This window comes from Anguilla anguilla, chromosome 13 (genome assembly GCF_013347855.1).
Source record: "Anguilla anguilla isolate fAngAng1 chromosome 13, fAngAng1.pri, whole genome shotgun sequence".
NCBI lineage: Eukaryota > Metazoa > Chordata > Actinopteri > Anguilliformes > Anguillidae > Anguilla > Anguilla anguilla.
The window spans coordinates 1,026,431-1,049,245 of record NC_049213.1 but is presented as its reverse complement, the minus strand read 5'-3'; the positions used below and the strand labels follow the sequence as shown (position 1 = coordinate 1,049,245).

The following is a 22,815-nucleotide window of genomic DNA, read 5'->3' as shown; positions in this document are numbered from 1 at the left end:
CCCCCATGTGGAATAAGCCGGCATTTTGGAAAAACAGAGCTGCGCGTTCTCTAATAAAAATGATTAACATGGCTTACAGGCTCATCACGAAACACAAATAATATAAAATGACACCAACACAACAATCCTGTAATGTAATTACAGTGTCACATTTTGCAGTAAATTATTGACATATCAATGTTCAGTCCAAAAGCTCTTATTAGATGCCACTTTTGACATTTTTAAGTTTGGCCTGACAATCCTTCCAGCTTCTCCCATTGTTATGACTGGATTCATGACATGGTCAATCACTGTGGCTCTAAATTCATTCGATACAACAATATTTCTTCTACCTGCTTGACCACAACCTCAGCCACAGCCACAATTCGTCCATCAGTACCAACTGCATTGGGCTGCTCCATGTTGTCAGACACTACTGAATGTAGTGCTGTAAAACAGCCTTTTATGTTGGGATTACCAATCATGCTGCAATGCGACTCACCTGGGCAATGTTGCTGGAAGTGACGAGACAGGATTGCAAACATCTTGACTTAATTTCACAATCTGCATGTCTAGCAATAAGCATTGGAACGTTGTACTAATACGAGACAACTGTATTGTGAAAACTGAGTGTGATTTAGAGTTGTGCACTTTGTGGGTAGGTACTGCAATTAGTGTCTTAGGGTAAGAATTTTGCCAGTCAGTTTGGCAAATTGAGTTTTCCACATTGAGCCAAAGCAATCATAACATACTGTAATGCATTTGTAATGTGTGACAGCAGATATTAGAAATGCATCTGAAAAACTAAGAAAAACTGTAGGGTCTCAGGAACATCTCAGAGACTGGATGTCATGCAAACCACACTTCAGTCTTGATTTTAGCTTAGTGGTCTAATCCATTCAACTGATGTGCAGCAGATCCAGGTTCAAACCTACAGGGAAACCATTTATTTGAGAGGTAACATAAATATACCAGCTCAATAGACAAGCAGTGACTTTACAAAATGTATTGAGTTGTGGTCACACTACAGTAACAGAAGCAAGTATTCATCAGACACTACACAACTTCTCTTATAATGGATTTTATTTCCACTACTGTATATGAATGCCATTGCTTCAACTGTAGATTTTAGCCCCATGCTGATCTACTCATATTGAGCCCAAACATAATCCCATACAGAATGTGAAATAATTACTACTGTGTCACAGGAGTTCAATACATCACACAATAATAAATCATAACAGCAAAACATTTGATATTTTTATAATTCAGGTTTAATCATTGCATATTATTGTCTCAAAATACAGAAAATTAAAGCAAAAAAAACAAAAAAACAATCCTAACAAAAATAATAAGGAAAGTCAGTCCATCATTGTTTACATTAATGAAAGGAAATAAGTACACTGCAGTGATCATTCTGCATTCTCCCTATCAGCTGCATTTGCCCACAGAAATTTGCACATTGGAACTCTTGTGAAAATGAATGAAAGCAACTGTAAAAACTAGTAAAATGCACATTTAAGTGGAGGAGTTTGCCACTGGCTTCTTTAAAAAAAGATGCAGATACAGGAGACAGAATTATTACTTCAAATACATTTTACCCTGCCAGTTTTGGCATTATTACTCTCAATGTTCTATTAATGTTTTAATAATCAAAAGTACGTAAAAACACCTTGAACATTTGCAATATAAATGTATTAAAATGTAAAAAAAAAAAAAAATCATATTTAGACAGCAAGTGCTTAACCTGAATCTGCTAAAAGATCATACTCTTATGTACAGGGTTTAAGCTGTACTGAGGCTAATATTTGGCACAGCTGAAATTGCACTGCTAAGGCACTGGTCAAGGAAGGTTGCAAGTGTGTCGACGTGTGTGTGTGTGTGTGTGTTTGTGTGTGTGATTGGGTGAGAGTGTGTTTGCGTGGGTGTATTTGTGAATGTGTGCGCATGCATGCATACGTTTGTGGGAGTGACTGTGGATGTGAACATGTGTGTGTGTATGTCTGTGAGTGCATGAGTACGAGTGTGTGTGTGTGCCCGGGTTGCGTGTGTGTATGGGTAAGAGAATGTGTGTGTGTGTGCGTGTGCACGCATGTATGTGTGTGTGCATGTGTGAGAGTATGATTGAGTGCATGAGTATGTGTGTGTGCACACGGGTGCGTGTGTGTATGGGTAAGAGGATGTGTGTGTGTGTGTGCGTGTGCACGCATGTATGTGTGTGTGCATGTGTGAGAGTACGATTGAGTGCATGAGTATGTGTGTGTGTGCACACGGATGCGTGTGTATGGGTAAGAGAAAGTGTGTGTGCGTGCGTTTGTGTGAATGTGTGTGTGACTGTGTATTTGAGCGTGTGTGCCTGCAAGAGAATGAGTGTATGTATGTGTATGTGTGTGTGCGTGAGAGTGCCTTTGTGAATGTGTGTGTGTTTATACATGTGTCTGTCTGTGTGTGTGTATGGGAATGAGAATGTGTGTGTGTTGACACGTTTGTGTTTGTGTGTGAGTGCATGAGAGTGTGTGCGCATGCGTTTGCAAATGTGTGTCTATATACTGTATGTGAGTGTGTGAGTGAGAGAAAGAGTGTGTGTGTGTGTGTGCATACGGATATGAGCGTGTGTATGTTTGCATGCGTGTGTGTGTGTGTGTGTGTGTGTGTGTGAGATTGTGTGTCTGTCTGTCTGTAGGTGTGTGTGAGTGACTGGGTGTGAGAGAGTGTGCGTGCGTAGGTGTGTGAGTGCGTGAGCATGAGTAAACATGAGTGTATGTATTTGTGAGTGTGTGTGCATGACAGAGAGAAAGGGTGTGTGTGTATGTGTGACTGGGTGTGCGAGAGTGTGTATAGGTGTGTGAGTGTGGGTCTAGGTGCATATGAGTGTGTGTATATATATGTGTGAGTGTGTGATTGAGTGTGTGTGTATGTGTATATAAGTGTATGTGTGTGTGTGTATATGAGTGTGTGTGTGTGTGTGTGTAGGTGTGGGTGTGTGAGGGTCTAGGTGTATATATGTGTGTGAGTGTGTGATTGAGTGTGTGTGTGCATGCATTCGAGTGTGTATGCGCACATGTGTGTATGTGTATGCGTGTGTGAGTGCGCGCATGTTTGTGTGTGCGCGTATGTGTGTGTCTACTCCAGTTAGCAGAGGGACACCGAGGAGTGTGTGTGTTGACACGTGTCTGTGTCTCTGCACGCATGTGTGTGTGTGCGCCTGAGTGCATGAGTTTGTGTGTGTATGCGTGCGTTTGTGTGAATGTGTGTGGATGTGAGTGTGTTTATGTGAGTGACTGAGTATGAGAGAGAGAGAGAGAGTGTGTGTGTGTGCATACAGTTTTGAGCCTGTGTACGTATGCAGGCATGTGTGTGTGCGCGTGAGAGTGAACTGGTGAATGTGTGTTTGTGTGTGCAAGAGATTGTGTTCATGTGTGTAGGTGTGTGTGTGCATGTGTGTGATTAGGTGTGTGAGTGATTGGGTGTGAGAGAGTGTGTATGTGTGTGTGAGTGTGAGTGGGTGTGCACGAGTGTGTGCATGCGTAGGTGTGTGAGTGCGTGTGCATGAGTGTACATCAGTGTGTGTATTTGAGAGTGTGTGTGCATGAGTGTGAGTGTGAGAGAGAAAGGGTGTGTGTGAGAGTATGTGTGTGTGGATGTGTGTGTGTAGGTGTGGGTGTGTGTGTGTCTATGTGTATCTGAGTGTGTGTGTGAGTGTGTGATTGAGTGTGTGTGTGTATGTGTATGTGAGTGTGTGTGGTGTGTGTGTGTGTGAGTGGGTATATGAATGTGGTGTGTGTGTGTGTACACGAGTGTGTGTGTGCGCGCGTGCATGCGTGCGAGTGTGTATGCGCACGTGTGTTTGTGTGTGCACGTGCATGTTTGTGTGTGCGCACACATGCGTGTGTGTGTGCATGTTTGTGTGTGCACGCACGTGTGTAAATGTGTGTGTGTGTGTGTCTACTCCAGTTAACAGAGGGACACAGAGGAGCCAAGCACACGAAATCCAGCACAGAGGGGTGTGTGTTGAGTGAAGTGTGTGTGGAATCTGTGCAGGAGGGTCAGTGTGTCAGAGTCAGAGACGCTGTAGAAGGACAGAGTGCCGGCCGGACGGTCCACACACACTCCTACCCTGTACACACACGCTCGTCTACCAGCACCACCATGCACTCCTGCTCTGCGGTAGGGGGAGGGGGGGTCAGGTATGCGTGTTTGCTTCTCATTGTGAAAGACAGAGATTTCATAGATTCCACCAAAGCAAATGACCATCTCCAGACTCCAGGAGTTTTTATTCCTTCCAAACCTACAGTCAGAACCCTCTCCTTTCCTGCTGATTCCTTTATCTGTCACTGCTATAGAAACCCATCCCCCCCTCGACTCAGACTCACTGTACTCAGCCTCCCAGTACCAGCGCTCACACACACTCTCTCTGCACACAACCTGGGGCTCGTGCTCAAATCTCTCTGGATGATCAGGATATGGCTGCTCCTCTCTCGCCCATGTGTCTGTCACCTTCCTGTTCCCCTCAGACAGAGACAGCTTTCTGTGCGCTGTGTTTGGATCCAGTGTGAGCTGGCAGCCGTCTGCACACCAGAGACATTAATGAGATTAATTCTCATTACTAATATTCACCTCTTTATGTGTGTGTGAGAGAAAGAGCTGTGATAGTACCTGTGTGTGTGTTTGTGTACATGTGTGTTTCTGTTTGTGTGTTTATGTGAGTAAGAGAGAAGTCTCTTACACACACACACACACACAACAGAGTGTGTATCTATGGAAAGTGTTCTGTGTTGATACACACTCACATTTCCTGGGTCCTGGTTTGGTCCTGTTCTCTCCTCCATTGTCCACACTGTAAGAACAGCAGAACAGAATTCTGAATTTTAACAATACTTTATTTCCACTCTCAACACACCAATGACATCACATAAATAAAAACAAAGACACAATAAAACACAAAACCAAGATCATATGAAAAAAACACAAATCTGTCACAAAGGAAACGTATTCCATTCCTTCACCCTATTCCATGTGCAAAAATAGCTCCCCTCCCTCCACTGAACATAAAACACCCTTATAACACACACACTCTGAAATACACTCAGGTTCTCCATTGCTTTGTAATACTGAAACTCCACCATCACTGTGTTCTGATCAAACCCCAAACTACAACAGCCACATCTTGCCGGTCCCCTCCACCAATCATATTTTTCCCCACTTATAGAAACTGCCATTTTAGCCCTGAAATGAAATAAATTAGCTGGCACTTATCCGTCTGTGACTGTATGGGAAACCAAGGATAAAATAAATAAACGTCCCCAAAAAAGAAAAGAGAGGCTGAAGTCTGGCACACCCAGAAAAACTATGATGAACAGTTTCTCTCTCCATACAGAATGGGCAATGGTGGGATCCTGACGGGATCATCACAGAAATAAAACTATTTACTGCAGTGATCCCGTGCAGCACCCTCCACTGTAGATCCTCAACCCTCTTGGGTAACGCTGGTTTGTACAGTGCCCTCCATGCCCTCCAAACCCTTCTGTGTGTGTGTGTGAATGTGTGTGTGTATGTGAGGTGCAGTGTGGAAACTCTCTGTACTTACAGCAGTGTGAGTGTGTCCAGTTTAGCAGCAGACAGCGCTCTCACTCCTGAGTCTCCTGGGTGATTGTATCTCAGGTCCAGCTCTCTCAGGTATGAGGGGTTTGAACACAGAGCTGAAGCCAGAGAATCACAGCCTATCTGTGTGACTCTACAGCCTGACAGCCTGCAGACAGAAGGACACACACACCTTACACACATTAATATAAACAGGGCTGTATGTGTCAAACACATATCAGTGTGTTACACACCTTACAGTACATTAATATAAGCTAACAGGGCTGTGTGTGTCAAACACATAGCAGTGTGTTACACACCTTACACACATTCATATAAACTAACAGAACTGTGTGTGTCAAACACATAGCAGTATGTTACACACCTTACACACATAATATAAACTAACAGGGCTGTGTGTCAAACACCTAGCAGTGTGTTACACACCTTAAACACATTCATATAAACTAACAGGGCTGTGTGTGTCAAACACATCAGTGTGTTACACACCTTACGCACATTAATATAAACTAACAGGGCTGTGTGTCAAACACCTAGCAGTGTGTTACACACCTTCTACAGCTATATATAAAATAAAATGAATGTGGAATGAGCCATTATCAAACACATTTGAGTTTACACCCCACTACAGTTCAGGAAACAGGACTAATTCATTTTCTTCATTCATGTGCGTTGTGTCTTATTCTTCCAAGAGGAAGAACAGGAACATGCTGTTTCAGTTCTGTGAAGTGTCTGTTTTCACATTAGAAACATTAACATCAGTGTTGTATTTAGTCACACTGGAGCCCTTTGGATTGAAGGGGTGTGTGTTTGTACTCACCCCAGTCTCTGCAGATTACAGTGTGGGTCCTCCAGTCCAGCAGAGAGCGCTCTCACTCCTGAATCCTGCAGCTCGTTGTCTCTGAGCTCCAGATCTCTCAGCTCTGAGTCAGGAGAACGCAGGACTGAGGCCAGAACATCACAGCAGCCCTCTGTGAGATTACACCAACCCAGCCTGTGGAGAAACCACACACACACACACACACACACACACACACACACAAATTCACAGCTGTGACACTGTGCAGCGTGGCACTTGATATATATATGTACCTACGCATTCCTGAGACCCAGATAGCCAGCGACTCCGGGCCGGAATTGCGCCGAGTCCGGCCTGGCAGTGCTGACTTCGGGCCAGAATCCGGCCCGGAGTCACTTGCTATCTGGGGATGTACACACAGAAACAGGGAGGGGGTGTGTAAATTAAGTTCACTAAGTATTCTGAGTAATACACAAAAGTCTAAGGCAATTACTGGGCTCTATTAACTGACAAAAATAATGAAACCTCAAGGCTGGGAGTCTACTGCAAGGAATTCATTGCCAAACCCTTTCCATATGATGAACTTATCTGACTTGCAAACATATTCATTTAATCTGCAAACACAAGAAACAGCATTTTTGTGGTGCACTATACCTGACCTGACATGTTCTTCGGTCCATAAACATCTATACGTTTTAAAAACGTTCAATATTCATCACTATGAATAGATAAATATAACTGTTAATGTACACGTGAAACCCATTAGCTGAATACGTCAACTGTTATCATGATAATATTTTCTTCCTAATCTTATAACCATCAAGTTATCAAACAATTTATGGTTAACTAATTCAGTGTTTTTGACATTCATTTTAAAATTTTCACAATGGTGAAATGAAACCGCATTCTATACAAAATTGCGAATTCTTACTTAACGTGACGGTAACCTTGACGACACTGTTTAAAAGTGTCCGATAGGAGGGTCGGTTGGTTACTTCATGAATCCACCTAGCTAGGGGAGCCAGTGAACAATTAAGCAGCTTACTGTCACAGACAACTTAAATATATACACCAGTATATAAAATAACATGAAGGTTTTATCAAAACAGCAATGATATCATTGGTCAGACCTGCGATATTGTACTTGCTAACAGCTGAAGTTGTGCCGGAGCCGTGTACCAGCTGTGCTACACTTCAGTTCATCTGGCTGGCTCGATCTCCCAGCAATGCAACTATGGCATCAACTGGAATTACACTGCAGCGCCATCTAGTGGCTGTATGAGAACACCACAACTGATTATTGCCAATAACTTTTACTGCTGGTAGACACTAGATTTTTAAAAACGTGGTGTCTTTTGAAAATTCCACACATTGCACCTATTTTCTGCGTGTCCTTGCCCTATAATCCATCCATTCATTTCATTCTCGCGCACTTTTGCAAATATAACAGGCTAATTATTGCATAGCATTTAAGTATAATTGTAACAATTAAAATAATAATGATAATAAAAACCTGATGTATTAAGTCATTTTTTTTCTTTTAAAACCCCTTATCAACATGTTTGGTGGACCTTGTGGAGTAATATAAACTGCACAAATTTTTTTATAAGTGGGGGCATTTGAAAGTTATTAGAAAACTTATCTAAGAAATACTCCTGTAAATTATGTTATCCTTCAGATGATAGGAGCTAGAGCCAGAACATTGATCTCTGAATCAGGTTATTCCACACAGCATGCCTGCTTACAGTGGTATAATACCCAGCCTATGACTTGGGACTGGGACCACAGAAGACTGAATAAACTAAATGATGTAACACTGCATCTAAACAGCAGCTCATATGTTGTTCAGATGGACACTCTCCCACCAAGATGTACACACATACCCCCCTGCCGGCCAATAGTTAATGCTTGGCTTTACCAGCAGAATAAAATACCATTTTATTCACAATCCTTTCAGAACATCACAATCCTGCAGCGCACACAGGTGTGTGATGAAGGAGTAAAACTCACCTTCATCAAAAGGTCAGTGTGTGAAAGAGAGTGGGGTAAATATATGGATTTCATTAGAGTTCATAGCAGGTAGTGAATAATGGAGATGGATGAAGACTGCAATGTGTGACAGACCTGAAACATTTTACTATACAGGTGGTCAATAAGGTATATATGGACAAAGAAATAATGCTGGTGGACAGAGGAGTAAACTGAGAGAGAAAGAGCATTTTAATATTTCACTGAATAAAACCATAATCACAAATTCTATTTAGTTAAGATCACACAGTACACAGCACTACTCACCCCAGTCTCTGCAGTTTACAGTTTGGACTCATCAGTCCAACACAAATCAGCTTCACTCCTGAATCTCCCAGGTTATTGTAGCTGAGGTCCAGATCTCTCAGGGGTGAGTTTGATGACTGGAGAGCTGAGGCCACAATATTACAGCACTTCTGTGTGAGTTTACAGTTGTTCAGTCTGCAAAGAAGAGTTCATATATTTTAGTATTATTATACAAGGTATACATTAAGCATGTATCTAATATGGGAAATGTGCCAATGACAGTGTTCAGTGATGAAGAGTGAAAATGAGGATTTTAAGGTTGATGATGCTCTGAGGAAGATGTCTGTGCTACACTCTCCAACTGCAGTATTTTGGACCTGAAAATTAAATTGAATTGGGGCAACGGGCTCATCTACCTTTTCTATCTTTTCTCTGGGCTTAACCCTCCCATCCCATACTAGACGTGCAGCTGCCATCTTTCAGAGTGGACAGCGAGTTAGTTTTCAGTGCTGTAGGATGTTTGGCCACCACCAAAAGTAAAGAAGTAAAAGGAAACACACATTTTTCAGAGTGGACATTGACTTTGCTAATTTCCTTTTGGTTTTCTGTGATGAACTTCCCACATCACTGAAAACTAACACACAGCTCAAGGCAGATTCACTGTAACAGGAAGTAATGCTCATGCTCATATATATGTATTGTGGTGTGGGCCTCTGCAGCCCCGCCCCTCCCTGCCATCAGCTGCCACTCTGCTCCACTTCACCTGTGTCTCATTGGCCAGCCTGCAGCACCATGGACAGCGCCGGACGGACAGGGCTGAGTTTCAGCATCTCCACTCCACACTCAGACCTGGACAGCGCCGGAGGGACAGGGCTGAGTTTCAGCACCTCCACTCTGCACTCAGACCTGGACAGCACCAGAGGGACAGGGCTGAGTTTCAGCACCTCCACTCTGCACTCAGACCTGGACAGCGCCGGAGGGACAGGGCTGAGTTTCAGCACCTCCACTCCGCACTCAGACCTGGACCTGAGATACAATCAGGCCACCGGCAGCATACCAGTGCTTTGTCCACACCACTTTCCCCTTTGCCTGAGTAGCTGCTGGCCCTATATAGGCCTCATGGTCTCACTCCAGGGGTGTGCTGGCTTTCCCCTCACTGAGTGACTCTGATTCTCTTTTTTTTTTTTGTGGCAGACTCAGACGTACCCCTCCTCATGGCCTGAATTTTGGACCCACCTGCACTTCCCTAGCACTTTTGCTTTCCCGAACATTTGAGTAGCCTGATCTCATCTCAACTCTCTTCTGGCTGGACTACCGGCATCTGCCACCAGACCCCTGCAACTCATTCAGAATGCTGCGGCTCGTCTGGTCTTCAACCTCCCCAGACACTCCCACGTAACTCCCCTGCTCACTACCCTCCACTGGCTGCCTGTTATAGCTCGCATCAAATTTAAAACATTGGTCCTAGCATACCAGGCAGTCAAGGGATCAGCCCCAGCATACCTCCACAAGATATTCAAACCCTACATGCCATCCAGATCCCTCCGTTCTGCTACCTCAGGACGCCTAGCACCTCCCCCTCTTCGCACCTGCACTTCCAGAACACGTCTCCTGTCTGTTCTGGCCCCACGATGGTGGAATGACCTCCCTGTGGAGGTCAGAACAGCTGAGACACTGACCCATTTCAAACGACGACTGAAGACTCACCTCTTCAGGCTGCACCTCTCCCCCTCCCTCCCTTCCCCCCTGTAAATGACTAAACTTAGGGTTGTAACTAGGCAGCTGTTTCGTAGGTGACTAGGTGCATTAACTGTCTTAATGACTACTTGTGTTTTTTTCCATAGATTGCGTTGTTGCCGTTCTCGTTGTTAGTGTTAATCAGTTTAACCATCAGGGTCCAAGTTGAACTATGCGGTTGTTCCCTGCACTTGGACCGGTACTTCTCTCTAGGGGTTTCGTCATACTTGTTCCTGGTTATGGTTATACACTTTGTTGTACGTCGCTCTGGATAAGAGCGTCTGCCAAATGCCTGTAATGTAATGTAATGTAATGTAATGTCATCTTGTGTTTCACTTTTCCCCCGTCTTCATTCATTGTGATACTGCTGTCACAATAAAAGTCCTCTACAGGCATGTTGCCAGCACTGTCTGCCTCGTCTGTGCCTCGTTCCCATAGCATACAGTATGGATGTGATAAAAGTTTATTAAAGGATATGAAAGATATGGAATTGAAGGTATCTGTAAGTGGGTGGAAAATCACAACCTGTACCTGTACAACATGCCATATAAATGCTCTGCCCATTTGCAAATGTTGCACACAATGCAAATCATGCAAAAGATGCAGACTACACAGAAGTATAAAACAGTCCTTAGAAAGACCATCACTGTAAACCCTTGCAGGAGGACATGAAACACATACAGGAATGAAAGATTCAATCATTAGGGCACACCAGTAGTACAATGCCCCTTATTTACTGTCAGTAAAATTACCATGCAGCACCCCTGTCCCTGTAGGGTGGGGGTGGGGGGGGGGGGTCTCGTGGGGATGGCGGTAGGTACTAGAGTTTTGGTCAGGTCAGACTTCATTTTGTCAAATGTAAACTAGTGTGGATTGTGGGAGATGTTCTCTGAATAGCATTTAAGGGAAGCTCAAACAATTTACTTCATTATCCAAAGTCCTTTCATTACATTACATTGCATTACAGGCATTTAGCAGACGTTCTTATCCAGAGCGACTTACACAACTTTTACATAGCATTTTACATTGTATCCATTTATACAGCTGGATATATACTGAAGCAATTTCGGTTAAGTACCTTGCTCAAAGATACAACGGCAGTGTCCTACCCGGGAATCGAACCTGCGACCTTTCGGTTACAAGCCCAGTTCCTTACCCACTGTGCTACACTCCGTCCGTTCCGTTTCATAAAAAGCATTTTTGGTATGCATCACAATTTCTTTGTGTTCCTTTTCTTTATCTTACAATCTCTTCAGGTGCATGTCCTTTCCTCTCTAATAGAATAGTGTCCAGTCCATCTTGCCATGTCTTCTCAATAAAATGATTGCTTCTTAACACTGTTAAAGCTTTCAATTCATGGTTATTGGCAACTCCATTATTTTGTCATATTATAAAGTACTCTTTCTCTTACAGCGCATCCAAAGTACATGGCTTACTTACACACTGACTGAAGTGTGCATCTCTGCTTGAACGAATCACTGAATTGGTGCCATAAATAAACTTCTCTTTCATCATCTTGTGTTTGAAAGCCAACTCTAGGGAATGACATCCGGTCCAGATCTCCACAGAAGCATCCAATTGCACTAAGTCTGGCTCTGACAGACAGTAGTACGTCCAATGCGAAAGGAGGCTACTGCCCTCCAGGAAGAGCACATAGAACACTGCAGCGCTACTATAGCCAAAAGCTACAGACAATAGCCAAGGGTTACAGACTCCAGTTCAGAGTGAACCCCCCATTTCAACAGAGTCATTTACTCTCAAACACAAGAGAGCACTCCCATGTTTAAGAGGAATAAATTCCTTCCCTCTTACAAAAAGGGGGAAATACGTGTGGTTCCCAGAGATCGAACCCAACATAGTTTTTATTTTCCTTATTTCCAGCTCCCAAAGAAGGATGGTTCTCAACTTCCTATCTTGGATCTCAGTGTGTGTATGTGTATATCTCTCTCAGTTCAAGCCTGGCTCGAGAGTACAGTATCACACATGCCTCAGACTACAGGGGCTGATGGTGCCAGCCTCTCAGGTTTTGCCACTGGGGCTGTTAAGAACGAGGGGCTTTATGAGGTGGATTTCATCCCTCTACCTCAGCCCCGTGTGCGATCTCCATCACTGTCTCACAGTAACACACAACCGCTCTGCAACTCTGCGTCACTGGGAAAACACAGACATTTACACTCAGGGAACCCCTCTCAAGATCGTTTTCATATGGGAAAAAAGGACAGACACATCCCTCTCTGGGGTGGGGGGTCTCAGGAGGGTTACATGGTGAATCAATTTTCTTTTAGCTATTAACTATATGGACAGCACTCAGATATTTTCTTCCCTGTCTAAGGGGACATCATGTGCTCGTACGCTGCGATAATGACTGCGGTAGCATATGTCAATCACCAAGGTGGCATGCGCTCCCTCCAGCTCCATGGTCTAGCCCACAGTCTGTTGGTCTGGAGCAGCCATCACTTTCTGTGGTTACGTGTGACCCATGTTGCTTTAGGCTTGCTCCTGTGGGGGTCTAGGCCAGGGTTGTCTGTGAAGCATATTGTGACAATCGCTGTGAAATACGGTATATAAATAAAATTTGATTGATTGATTGATTGATGTTCCAGGAATTCTGAACACGAGCGCTGATCTGCTGTCAAGGGGAAACCCACTGTATGGGGAATGGTGTCTCCATGCCCAGATTTTGGAAATGTTACTGCAGTGATTATCCCTTTCCTTTATGTACAGCCATTCACGCTCCCGCTACGCACAGACCTCCTGTCTCTATGGGCTTGGCCCGTGAGAGGCATAACCTCAACGCATTAGGGCTTCCCCCTCACGTGCCTGCAACCATCCAGAGCACGAGAGCGCCCTCTACCAGGTCACTTCCTGACTATATGTGTCAGGTGTTTGAAAGATGGTGTGCCTCTCATCAGTCAGTGCCTTACCAGTGCTCTGTTTCTGACGTGCTGTGCTATTCACAGAATCTTATGGATAAAGAGAAATCCTTTTCTACCAATAAGATCTACCTGGCAGCTATCACTGCTTGTCATGTTGGGTTGAAAGACCATGCAGTGGGGCAACACCCCTCATTCACAGGTTCATGAAGGGGGCTCACTGTTCTCTGCCTGTTGCTAAAAAGCTCATTTCCCCTTGGGATTTATCACTGGAGCTGGAGGCTCTGTCTCTAAGGCCATTTGAGCCTATACATGAGATAGATTTAAAATTGTTGTCTCTCCAGACAGCGTTGCTGCTTGCACTAGCCTCAGCTAAGTGAGTCAGTGACCTCCATGTGCTCTCAGTGCATCTCTCGTGCACAATATTCTCCCCTAAGATGCACTGGCTTTTTCTTAAGCTCAATCCAGCCTTTATGCCTAAAAGCTTCCCTCCTTTCACATGCGAGATGTTGGAGCTTGCCACTTTTCACCCACCACCTTTCTCCCCTGACAAGGAGCATAGGCTGCATATGCTGTGTTCTCCGCATGTATATGACAAAGACTAAGGCTTTTAGAAAGAGCGACCAGGGCCTGGGCCCCTGCCTGCAAAGGAAAAGCATCTCTAAGCAGCGGCTGTCCCATTGGCTTGTGGAAGCTATTGTTATGGCATATGATTCAAAGAGGATAACACCCCCTTTGGGCCTGAGGGCTCATGCTACGAGGGGTATGGCTGCATTGTGGGCCCTATTCCATGGGCTCTCCTTACAGGAAATATATTCAGCTGCAGCCTGGGTTTCTCCAGATACTTTTGCAAGGTTCTACCGCCTGAACGTCAGCAGGAGGCCAGTAGCCCACTCAGTTCTGGGGGTGAGCTCTGTGTGAGGTACACACATCTCCCCTCATCTGCTATGGGTTTTAGTACTTCATATTGTTCCCAGGACCTGGCTATAGCTTTGGGCAGTGGAATCTGTTTAGTACTTCCCTACACGGGATGTGCCCGACACCACCCTCCCCTCAGGGGAGGAGGCTTCATTTGCTGGCCTGACAGTATCTCAGCTCATCTCTGTGAGCATAAGGCAATCTGGGAGTTGTCCATATCTCCCCATAGGTGGATCTCAAACACGAGATGATGAAAGAGAACTTTAGGTTACTGTTGTAACCCCAGTGGAGAGATCCACCAAGACTGCCCTGCTTGCCGCGCATGAGAAGTGAATATGTTCACTGAGGAGTAGTAGCGCTGCACTTGTCCTATATGTTCTTCCAGGAGGGCAGTAGTCTCCTGTAGCATTGAATGCGCTACTGGCTGTCAAAGCCACACTTGGTGCAATTGGATGACCGGATGTCATTCCCTATATGTGGATCGCTCTACTCTGTGTTTCGGAGAACCGGGGTAGCGACAGTAACTTAAAGTTTTGGGGTAACACCCTTACTGAGGTACTCACTGGGCATACTGTTAGATTCACTAGCAGGATATGTAGCTCTTCTTGGATAGCTGCTAGGGTCAGTCAAATGTTATTTAATAGAATAATACAGAAGTCATGCCCAAATGGGGTAAATCTTAATTAGGTTAATCCCAGGGATAGCTGTTGGTTTTAGATTCCTGGATGAGCAGGACATTTACCTCCCAGGATTGAAGGTCTTAATGTCAGAGAACACTTTGATGAATGCCTGGCAGCAGTAGCTAGTCTCTCTCTCCAGGATACAGGGTCAAGCTGCCCATCATTTCATATGAGCACACCCCAGTCAATAATCTTATGAGCAAAATTGTATTCACACAAACATTCAGGTTAGAGGTTTAGAAAATGAATGGAGTCAGGAAATTAGTCTTCCCTGTGACAAAATTCAAACCCTTACATTTCCATAATCAGTAGTTCTATTTAGTTAATGTCACACAGTACACAGCACTACTCACCCCAGTCTCTGCAGTTTACAGTTTGGACTCATCAGTTCAACACAGAGCAGCTCCACTCCTGAATCTCCCAGGTTATTGTAGCTGAGGTCCAGTCTCTGCAGTTTACAGTTTGGACTCCTCAATCCAGCACAGAGCAGCTTCACTCCTGAATCTCCCAGGTCATTGTAGCTGAGGTCCAGATCTCTCAGGGGTGAGTTTGGTGACTGGAGAGCTGAGGCCACAATATCACAGGACTTCTCTGTGAGGTCACAGCTGTTCAGTCTGCAAAGAAGAGTTCATACATTCAAGTAAAGAAGAATTATTGGCACTCTTCCTTAAAATTAGCATAAATGATTATATAAAAGAAACAATAAACCTAATGATTTTAATTATCTGCTCAAACATCTGTAGAAACTGCTTACTTTCACTTTAATAAAACAATTCTTATAAAAAACTGACAAAAAATAGGATTTTTCTCAAAAACATAGGGGTCAAAATTATTGGCACCCCTAAAGAATATTTAAAATAAAACCAAACAAAGTAGCATCTAAAGAAATTTTACTTAAAAAAATTGATCTCAGTCCCCCGGAACTGTACTGCTGCCTTTCACCATTTCCTGTTTCACTAAGGTACAAATATGAGGTTGCACAAATGTAAAATATCTTTGTCATCCATCACTATGGGCTAAGGGATCAGCTGAGCCCCTGTGCTGACTCTGTCTCAGGACCCCCTGGTGCTGCACACTGCTTAGGGATCAGCCGAGCCCCTGTGCTGAGTCTGCCTCAGGACCCCCAGGTGCTGCATACTGCTCACTTAACCTACATATAAAATATATTTTACGATTTAATGTAATAAGTAATATTAAAAATGACAATTATGAATCTAATCATTGATAGGTCAGTTGACAGTAACCTGGTGGAATCAACCGACAAACCAAAACAAACTCTGTATCAGGTCTAGTTACAAGTTACAAAACAAAACAGAAGACATGAAACAAGATGCTAACTTTAGATTACCAGAAAAGAAAGACTGAAGAGCCAGACCTTATCAAAGTATTACCCTCTTCCAGTGCCACAGAAACAAAGGAAATTAGCTAAAATGCACAACAAAGAAACCAACACCAAAATAAAGACCAACTGCAACACAACACAACTTTTTCCTGAGGCCATCATAAACACTTAACGCAGCATGGCTTCAGCATGTTTGCCCTGATTGGGAAATTCCACGTTCAGATGTAGAAAGGGAGGCAGGCTCATTTATGACAAGGACTGGCCTATCTAAAAGCTGACAGCGTACTTATTAATGAAAGTGACCTTATGTTGTTGAAAGCATGGCTAAGAACCATATATTACCAAAATATTCAGGAATTTAGTCCCTTTCTAACAAGACCAAACATGAATAGGTAATTCAGTAATTGAATACCAATAAAATGCAGTGAAGTCTACTTGTGCTTCTAACATAAATATAAAGTTTTCAGTCAATGATATCAATAAAATGTCACAGATTGTATTTAAACCGGAAATATATCAAACAGAACTGGATCTTGGAAATAGCTTTGTCTTCTGGTTTGTCTCATCCGTGACAAACTCTGCAGGAGGTGGGACCCATAGGTCGCCCGCCTAGATTAGGGTATCAGAGTGGCATAAAGAACGTCTCCTTTAATTTTCGTGGAGGGGAGGGGAGGCAGCATTCTTCAAGCCAATATTGTATCCAGTTCACTGTTTCTCTCTCTGAGGCCATAATCTAAACACTTGATATCTGACATACATTTTGCCCTCCCGCCCAACCACAGTGTCTGGCTTCAGTTGGTTTGTGGTGTGAAGAACAAAGCATCACTGCAGACCCGTCGCCCCGTCCCACAGGTGGACCATTTCAGAGCAGCCAGCAGCTCAGCGGTTGCAGTCTCGTCAGAGGCAGTTCATGAAAATGATAGGTATTGTGTAGTAATACTATTTGAGCACCCTGGGGCAATACAAAAGGACTCTCTATGCATTTTTTCTTTTGTTTCTTTTCTCCTGATTCGTTTCTGAGCTCACTGAAAGTCAGCCATCTAGCAGTGAAAATTGAACAGCCGAGACTAATGCCAATGATGTCACAAACTAGCTTGTTCCAAGATGGCAGCACCCTCATGCAAAAAAGGGAATTTTAGCTTTTTTCCTGGCAAATACAGATCAATTTCAGATTTGAATGCAGGGCCATTTCTTATTTAAGGTAAAAAGCAAACAAACCAGAGCCACATATAATATAATATAATATAATAGTTAATATAATAAAAACAGTTCACATAATAATTTTGTCCTCTTTCATGTAATAACTGCCGGTTAAGCTGCTTGGCCCTCACCAGTCTGGATTTCGATCGGGGCACTCAACAGGGACTGCTCTCCTCACGCCTCTCCTCTGTCCTGATCCTCCTAGAACTGTCTGCAGCAATCGACATGGTCAACCAAAACTACTCCTCTCCACCTTGGCTAAGATGGGCATTTCTGGGAGTGCCCCAGGTCATACCAGGTCACCTGGATGAGGTCCGCCTCTGCTCCTCATCCCCGTGCTACAGGAGTCCCACAGGGATCTGTACAGGAGCCTGTGTTGTTTTTGCACTGTTTCGTAGTTTTGTAAACTAACTGAAGACATGTTTGGGATGGTTACTTTTTGATTTGCTGTTTGCACTATTTTTACAACTATTTGTGCCATGACAGTACAACAGAGGTTGTATAAGTGTTTGCGTTTTCATTTGTTGTATGTAGTTTATGATTAAAGTCAGAATCGGTGTTTACATTTCAAACTTGTACTTGATTTGAATCATTATTGTGTTTATATACTGTTTTGATGTTTTGCAGCATAGTTTAAGACCTGTTAAGTTTGGACTATTTAAACATTATTTGCACTTTTACAGAAGAAAAGTATTTTTACAACACTTCCATTTGTTTTTCCTGGGGTTAGATTATGAATCCTGCGAGTATCGGTGTTTGCATTTTAACTGGAATTTTAATTTGGAAATAAAATTCATGTTCTATTTTTTAGCCTACTTAATTGGTACAGTTTAGTATTTGATGATGGTCAGGATTAAGTTTGACTTTTTTGGATCAATGTTTGTTTGCATAGCTCTCAAGACTGTATGCTGATGTCACTTGTGGCCAAAAAGATAGTGTTGAATGGTACTATTTTCATATCGTCATTTATATTGTTACCGCAAAAAATACCATGAAATATCGTGTTATAGTTTTAAGTCTATATCGCCCACCCCTACTCACTACCCAGATAAGCCTTAATTTGGTTGATCCCTGGGATAGTGAGTTTTGGCACTTACATCTGCTGAATTTACAGGTTAAGTTGCTCCTTCAGGGCAGAAGTCTATGAATCACAAGATTCCTGGATGAGCAGGACATTTACCTCCTATGACTGATGGTCTTAATGTCAGAGAACACTTAGATCAGTGTTACTCATTACGCGGCTCGTGAGACTTTGTTTTGCGGCTCAGACCCACTAACTATCCTAAAATTTCTTCTTACTGTGAAGAGTTTTCACGGTTGGGAAATTTTTTTTAGCTAAAGTCAGTGACTCACAGCGGTTGGAAAGAACGGTAATGGTAATCCTATCAATATGCCAGCTAACATCAATGTTAGCTAGCTAGTTGTCAGCGAATGAACTATGATATCAGACAGTGTACCGCTGCTAGCTACTTATCACACTGTCTGAATGTGATGTTCACTTTACTTAGAAAACTACCTGGCGATAGCTGCACTCGGTTGATAAGCAGGGAATTAACGTGACTCCCCATGTTGCAGTGTTAGTGTTTTAGCCTTAGTCAATGTTTTGTGTAACGTTATGGGCACGTCTTGTAAAATTACAAGTTTGTTTTAGCTATCAATATCTCTTTAACGTTAGCTCCCCCCTCAATATTTAGAACACGTGCATTTGTCCCTGTGAATCTTGTCTTTTCCTTTACATAAAGACATTTCCACCATAAATTGATGCAGAAAAGGCACAAATTGGTGCATAAAAATGAAGTGTTTGATGCTCAAAATTTCCTGGGGGAGGACCCTAACCCTAACCCTAACCCTAACCCAGACCCCCCGCTCAATGTGCCCCCCCCCCCCCCGGGTGTAAAAAAACGAGTACGATTCTGTACTCAACTTCCTCACATCTGTGATTTTCTTGCAAGCAAGGGGAGGGCTGAGCCAAAGCTTGAGGACCCACACATCACATCCCAGCTGAATTCCCTTAACCTCCAACTCCAAGGAAAAGGGAAGCACCCAGGTAACATGCTAAGAGCAGTCACTGCTTTCCAGCACAAGATCACCACTCTCTTCATACCGACAGAGAATTTCTTCACTTTCCCAATCTAAGAGCCTGCACAACTGCTAACCCTGATCTACTGCAACATTTTGACTATGACAAATTTGTATATGGGAGGAAATAAGAAATTAATTTGAAAGGAGATTTCAAGATGTTGTGGGGTATAGGGGAGCTTTTCAATTTCATTGAGAACCCTTTCAATGTGTCATTGTCAGGCCTTACACCTGCTCTGAAAAACCTTTGTTCAGACCTTGCTGTAATACAGAGTGAGATTCAGGTCAACGGTGTACTGAAAACTGAGCTCAGATCAGGCGTTGCTCATTTCTGGAGCATGGTCCCAGCCTCAGATTATCCATATTTAAAGCTTTGTGTGCAGAAGGTAATGAGATTTTTTTGTGAGCACTTACTCATGTGAGGCAACATTTTCTATAATGAGCATTGTCAAAAGAAAACATAGAAGTAGGCTTACAGATGTGCATCTTGATTGTTTGACTAGGATTGCAACCACTAACTAAAAGTTTTGCATGGAGAAAGTCTAGGGACAGCTAAAACACATGAGAGCCTCAACATATTGATACAAATATAACAGAGAAAAAGACGTTTTTCATCTCTATTAGTAGACCAATATATACATTTTTGTGAAGTTTTTTTATTTTATGTTGATAATGCTTATGTATAATTGCATATGTACATACATACATAAGATGAGTTCCACTCCCAGCCTTACACATTCACACACAAGTATTATATCTTTTAATAATGCAATGTAATTATGAATTGAGAATGAAAAGAGATGTAAGGATGGAAAGCATGGTACTGTATTTTTTAAAACATACACAAAGATGGTAAATATCTTGAGTGATGATAAAAAAAAAACATCTGAGTTATATCTGCAATCTCTCTTGCTCTTTGAGTAATGGTCTTACTCATAAGTGGCTCCTAAGAAAATTAGTGAGTACCACTGAACTACGGCATCAACTGGAATTACACTGCATCGCCATCTAGTGGCTGTATGAGAACACCACAACTGATTATTGCTACTAACTTTTACTGGGGGTAGACACTAGATTTTTAAAAACGTGGTGTCTTTTGAAAATTCCACACATTGCACCTATTTTCCGTGTGTCCTTGCCCTATAATCCATCCATTCATTTTATTCTCGCACACTTTTGCAAATATAACAGGCTAATTATAGCGCTGCATTTAATTGTTATTTTAACAATTAAAATAATAATGATAATAAAAGCCTGATGTATTAAGTCTTTTTTTTTTCTTTTAAAACCCCAACATGTTTGGTAGATCTTGTGGAGTGAAATAAACTGCACAAAAAATTTAATAAGTGGGGGCATTTGAGAGTTATTAGAATACTTACCCAAGAAATACTCCTGTAAATGATGTAATCCTTTAGATGATAGGAGCTAGAGCCAGAACATTGACCTCTGAATCAGGCTATTCCATACAGCATGCCTGGTTACAATGGTATAATATCCATCCAATGACTTGGGACTGGACCACAGAAGAGTGACTAAACTAAACGATGTAACACTGCATCTAAACAGCAGCTCACATGTTGATCAGATGGACACTCTCCCACCAAGATGTACACACACACCCTGCCTGCCAATAGTTAATGCTTGGCTTTACCAGCAGAATAAAATACCATTTTATTCACAATCCTTTCAGAAACACCACAATCCTGCAGCACACACAGGTGTGTGATGAACGAGTAAAACTCACCAAAAGGTCAGTGTGTGAAAGAGAGTGGGGTAAATATATGGATTTCATTAGAGTTCATAGCAGGTAGTGAATAATGGAGATGGATGAAGACTGCAATGTGTGACAGACCTGAAACATTTTACTATGCAGGTGGTCAATCTTTTACCATGTCAATCAGACACTCAGCATCCAGTCATCACCTGTGACCTGATACTACAGACTCCACTGAAACCTTACATTTTTCTCAGGAACCACAAACCTGGCAACCCTCAAAAGGTTTTATCCTGCTTTTATTTGCTTGCTGTGATAGAGGAGTAAGGTATATATGGGCAAAGAAAGAATGCTGGTGGACAGAGGAGTAAACAGAGAGAAAGAGCGTTTTAATATTTCACTGAATAGAACCATAATCACAAATGCTATTTAGTTAAGATCACACAATACACAGCACTACTCACCCCAGTCTCTGTAGTTTACAGTTTGGACTCCTCAATCCAGCACAGAGCAGCTCCACTCCTGAATCTCCCAGGTCATTGTTGCTGATGTCCAGATCTCTCAGGGGTGAGTTTGATGACCGGAGAGCTGAGGCCACAGTATTACAGCACTTCTGTGTGAGTTCACAGTTGTTCAGTCTGCAAAGAAGAGTACATATATAATAGTATTATTATATTAGGTATACATGAAGCATGTATCCTATATGGGAAATGTGCCAATGACAGTGTTCAGCGATGAAGAGTGAAATTGAGGATTTTAAGGTTGATGATGCTCTGAGAAAGATGTCTGTGCTACACTCTCCAACTGCAGTATTTTGGACCTGAAAATTAAACATCCAGCTGGACTCAACTCTGACAATTCTACAGATGTAATTCTGACCCAAATGTCCCCTTTTCGTATATATTGTAAGTTCTCTGAATTGGGGCAAAGGGCTCATTTACCTTTTCTCTGGGCTTAACCCTCCCATCCCATAGTAGTTGTGCAGCTGCCATCTTTCAGAGTGGACAGCGAGTTAGTTTTCAGTGCTGTAGGATGTTTGGCCCCCACCAAAAGTAAACATGTAAAAGGAAACACACATTTTTCAGAGTGGACATTGACTTTGTTTATTTCCTTTTGGTTGTCTGTGACAAATTTCCACAGCACTGAAAACTAACACACAGCTAAAGGCAGATTCACTGTAATAGGAAGTAATGCACATGCTCATATATGTATTGTGGTGTGGGCCTCTGGAGTCCCGCCCCTCTCTGCCATCAGCTGCCACTCTGCTCGACTTCACCTGTGTCTCATTGGCCAGCCTGCAGCACCATGAACAGCACCAGAGGGACAGGGCTGAGTTTCAGCACCTCCACTCTGCACTCAGACCTGGACACTCAGACCTGGACAGCGCCGGAGGGACAGGGCTGAGTTTCAGCACCTCCACTCCACACTTAGACCTGGACAGCGCCGGAGGGACAGGGCTGAGTTTCAGCACCTCCACTCCACACTCAGACCTGGACCTGAGATACAGTCAGGCCACTGGCAGCATACCAGTGCTTTTTCCACACCACTTTCCCCTTTGCCTGAGTAGCTGCTGGCCCTATATAGGCCTCAAGGTCTCACTCCAGGGGTGTGCTGGCTTT

The 22,815-nt window shown here is 43.1% G+C and overlaps 1 protein-coding gene and 1 long non-coding RNA gene across 2 annotated transcripts; both read right to left on the bottom strand.

Moving 5' to 3' along the window:
- Positions 1–3,933: 3,933 nt before the first annotated feature.
- On the bottom strand, positions 3,934–5,170 carry LOC118211339 (stonustoxin subunit beta-like). Its single transcript, XM_035388489.1, has 2 exons — positions 5,125–5,170; positions 3,934–4,541 (listed from the first exon to the last, which is right to left on the bottom strand). Exons 1-2 carry the CDS (start codon positions 5,168–5,170, stop codon positions 3,934–3,936), a joined length of 654 nt encoding a protein of 217 aa, XP_035244380.1.
- Positions 5,171–6,596: 1,426 nt separating this feature from the next.
- Positions 6,597–20,669, bottom strand: LOC118210815. Its single transcript, XR_004761917.1, has 3 exons — positions 20,460–20,669; positions 10,298–10,301; positions 6,597–7,611 (listed from the first exon to the last, which is right to left on the bottom strand). It is a non-coding gene; the product is annotated as an uncharacterized LOC118210815 (long non-coding RNA).
- Between the last annotated feature and the right edge of the window lie 2,146 nt (positions 20,670–22,815).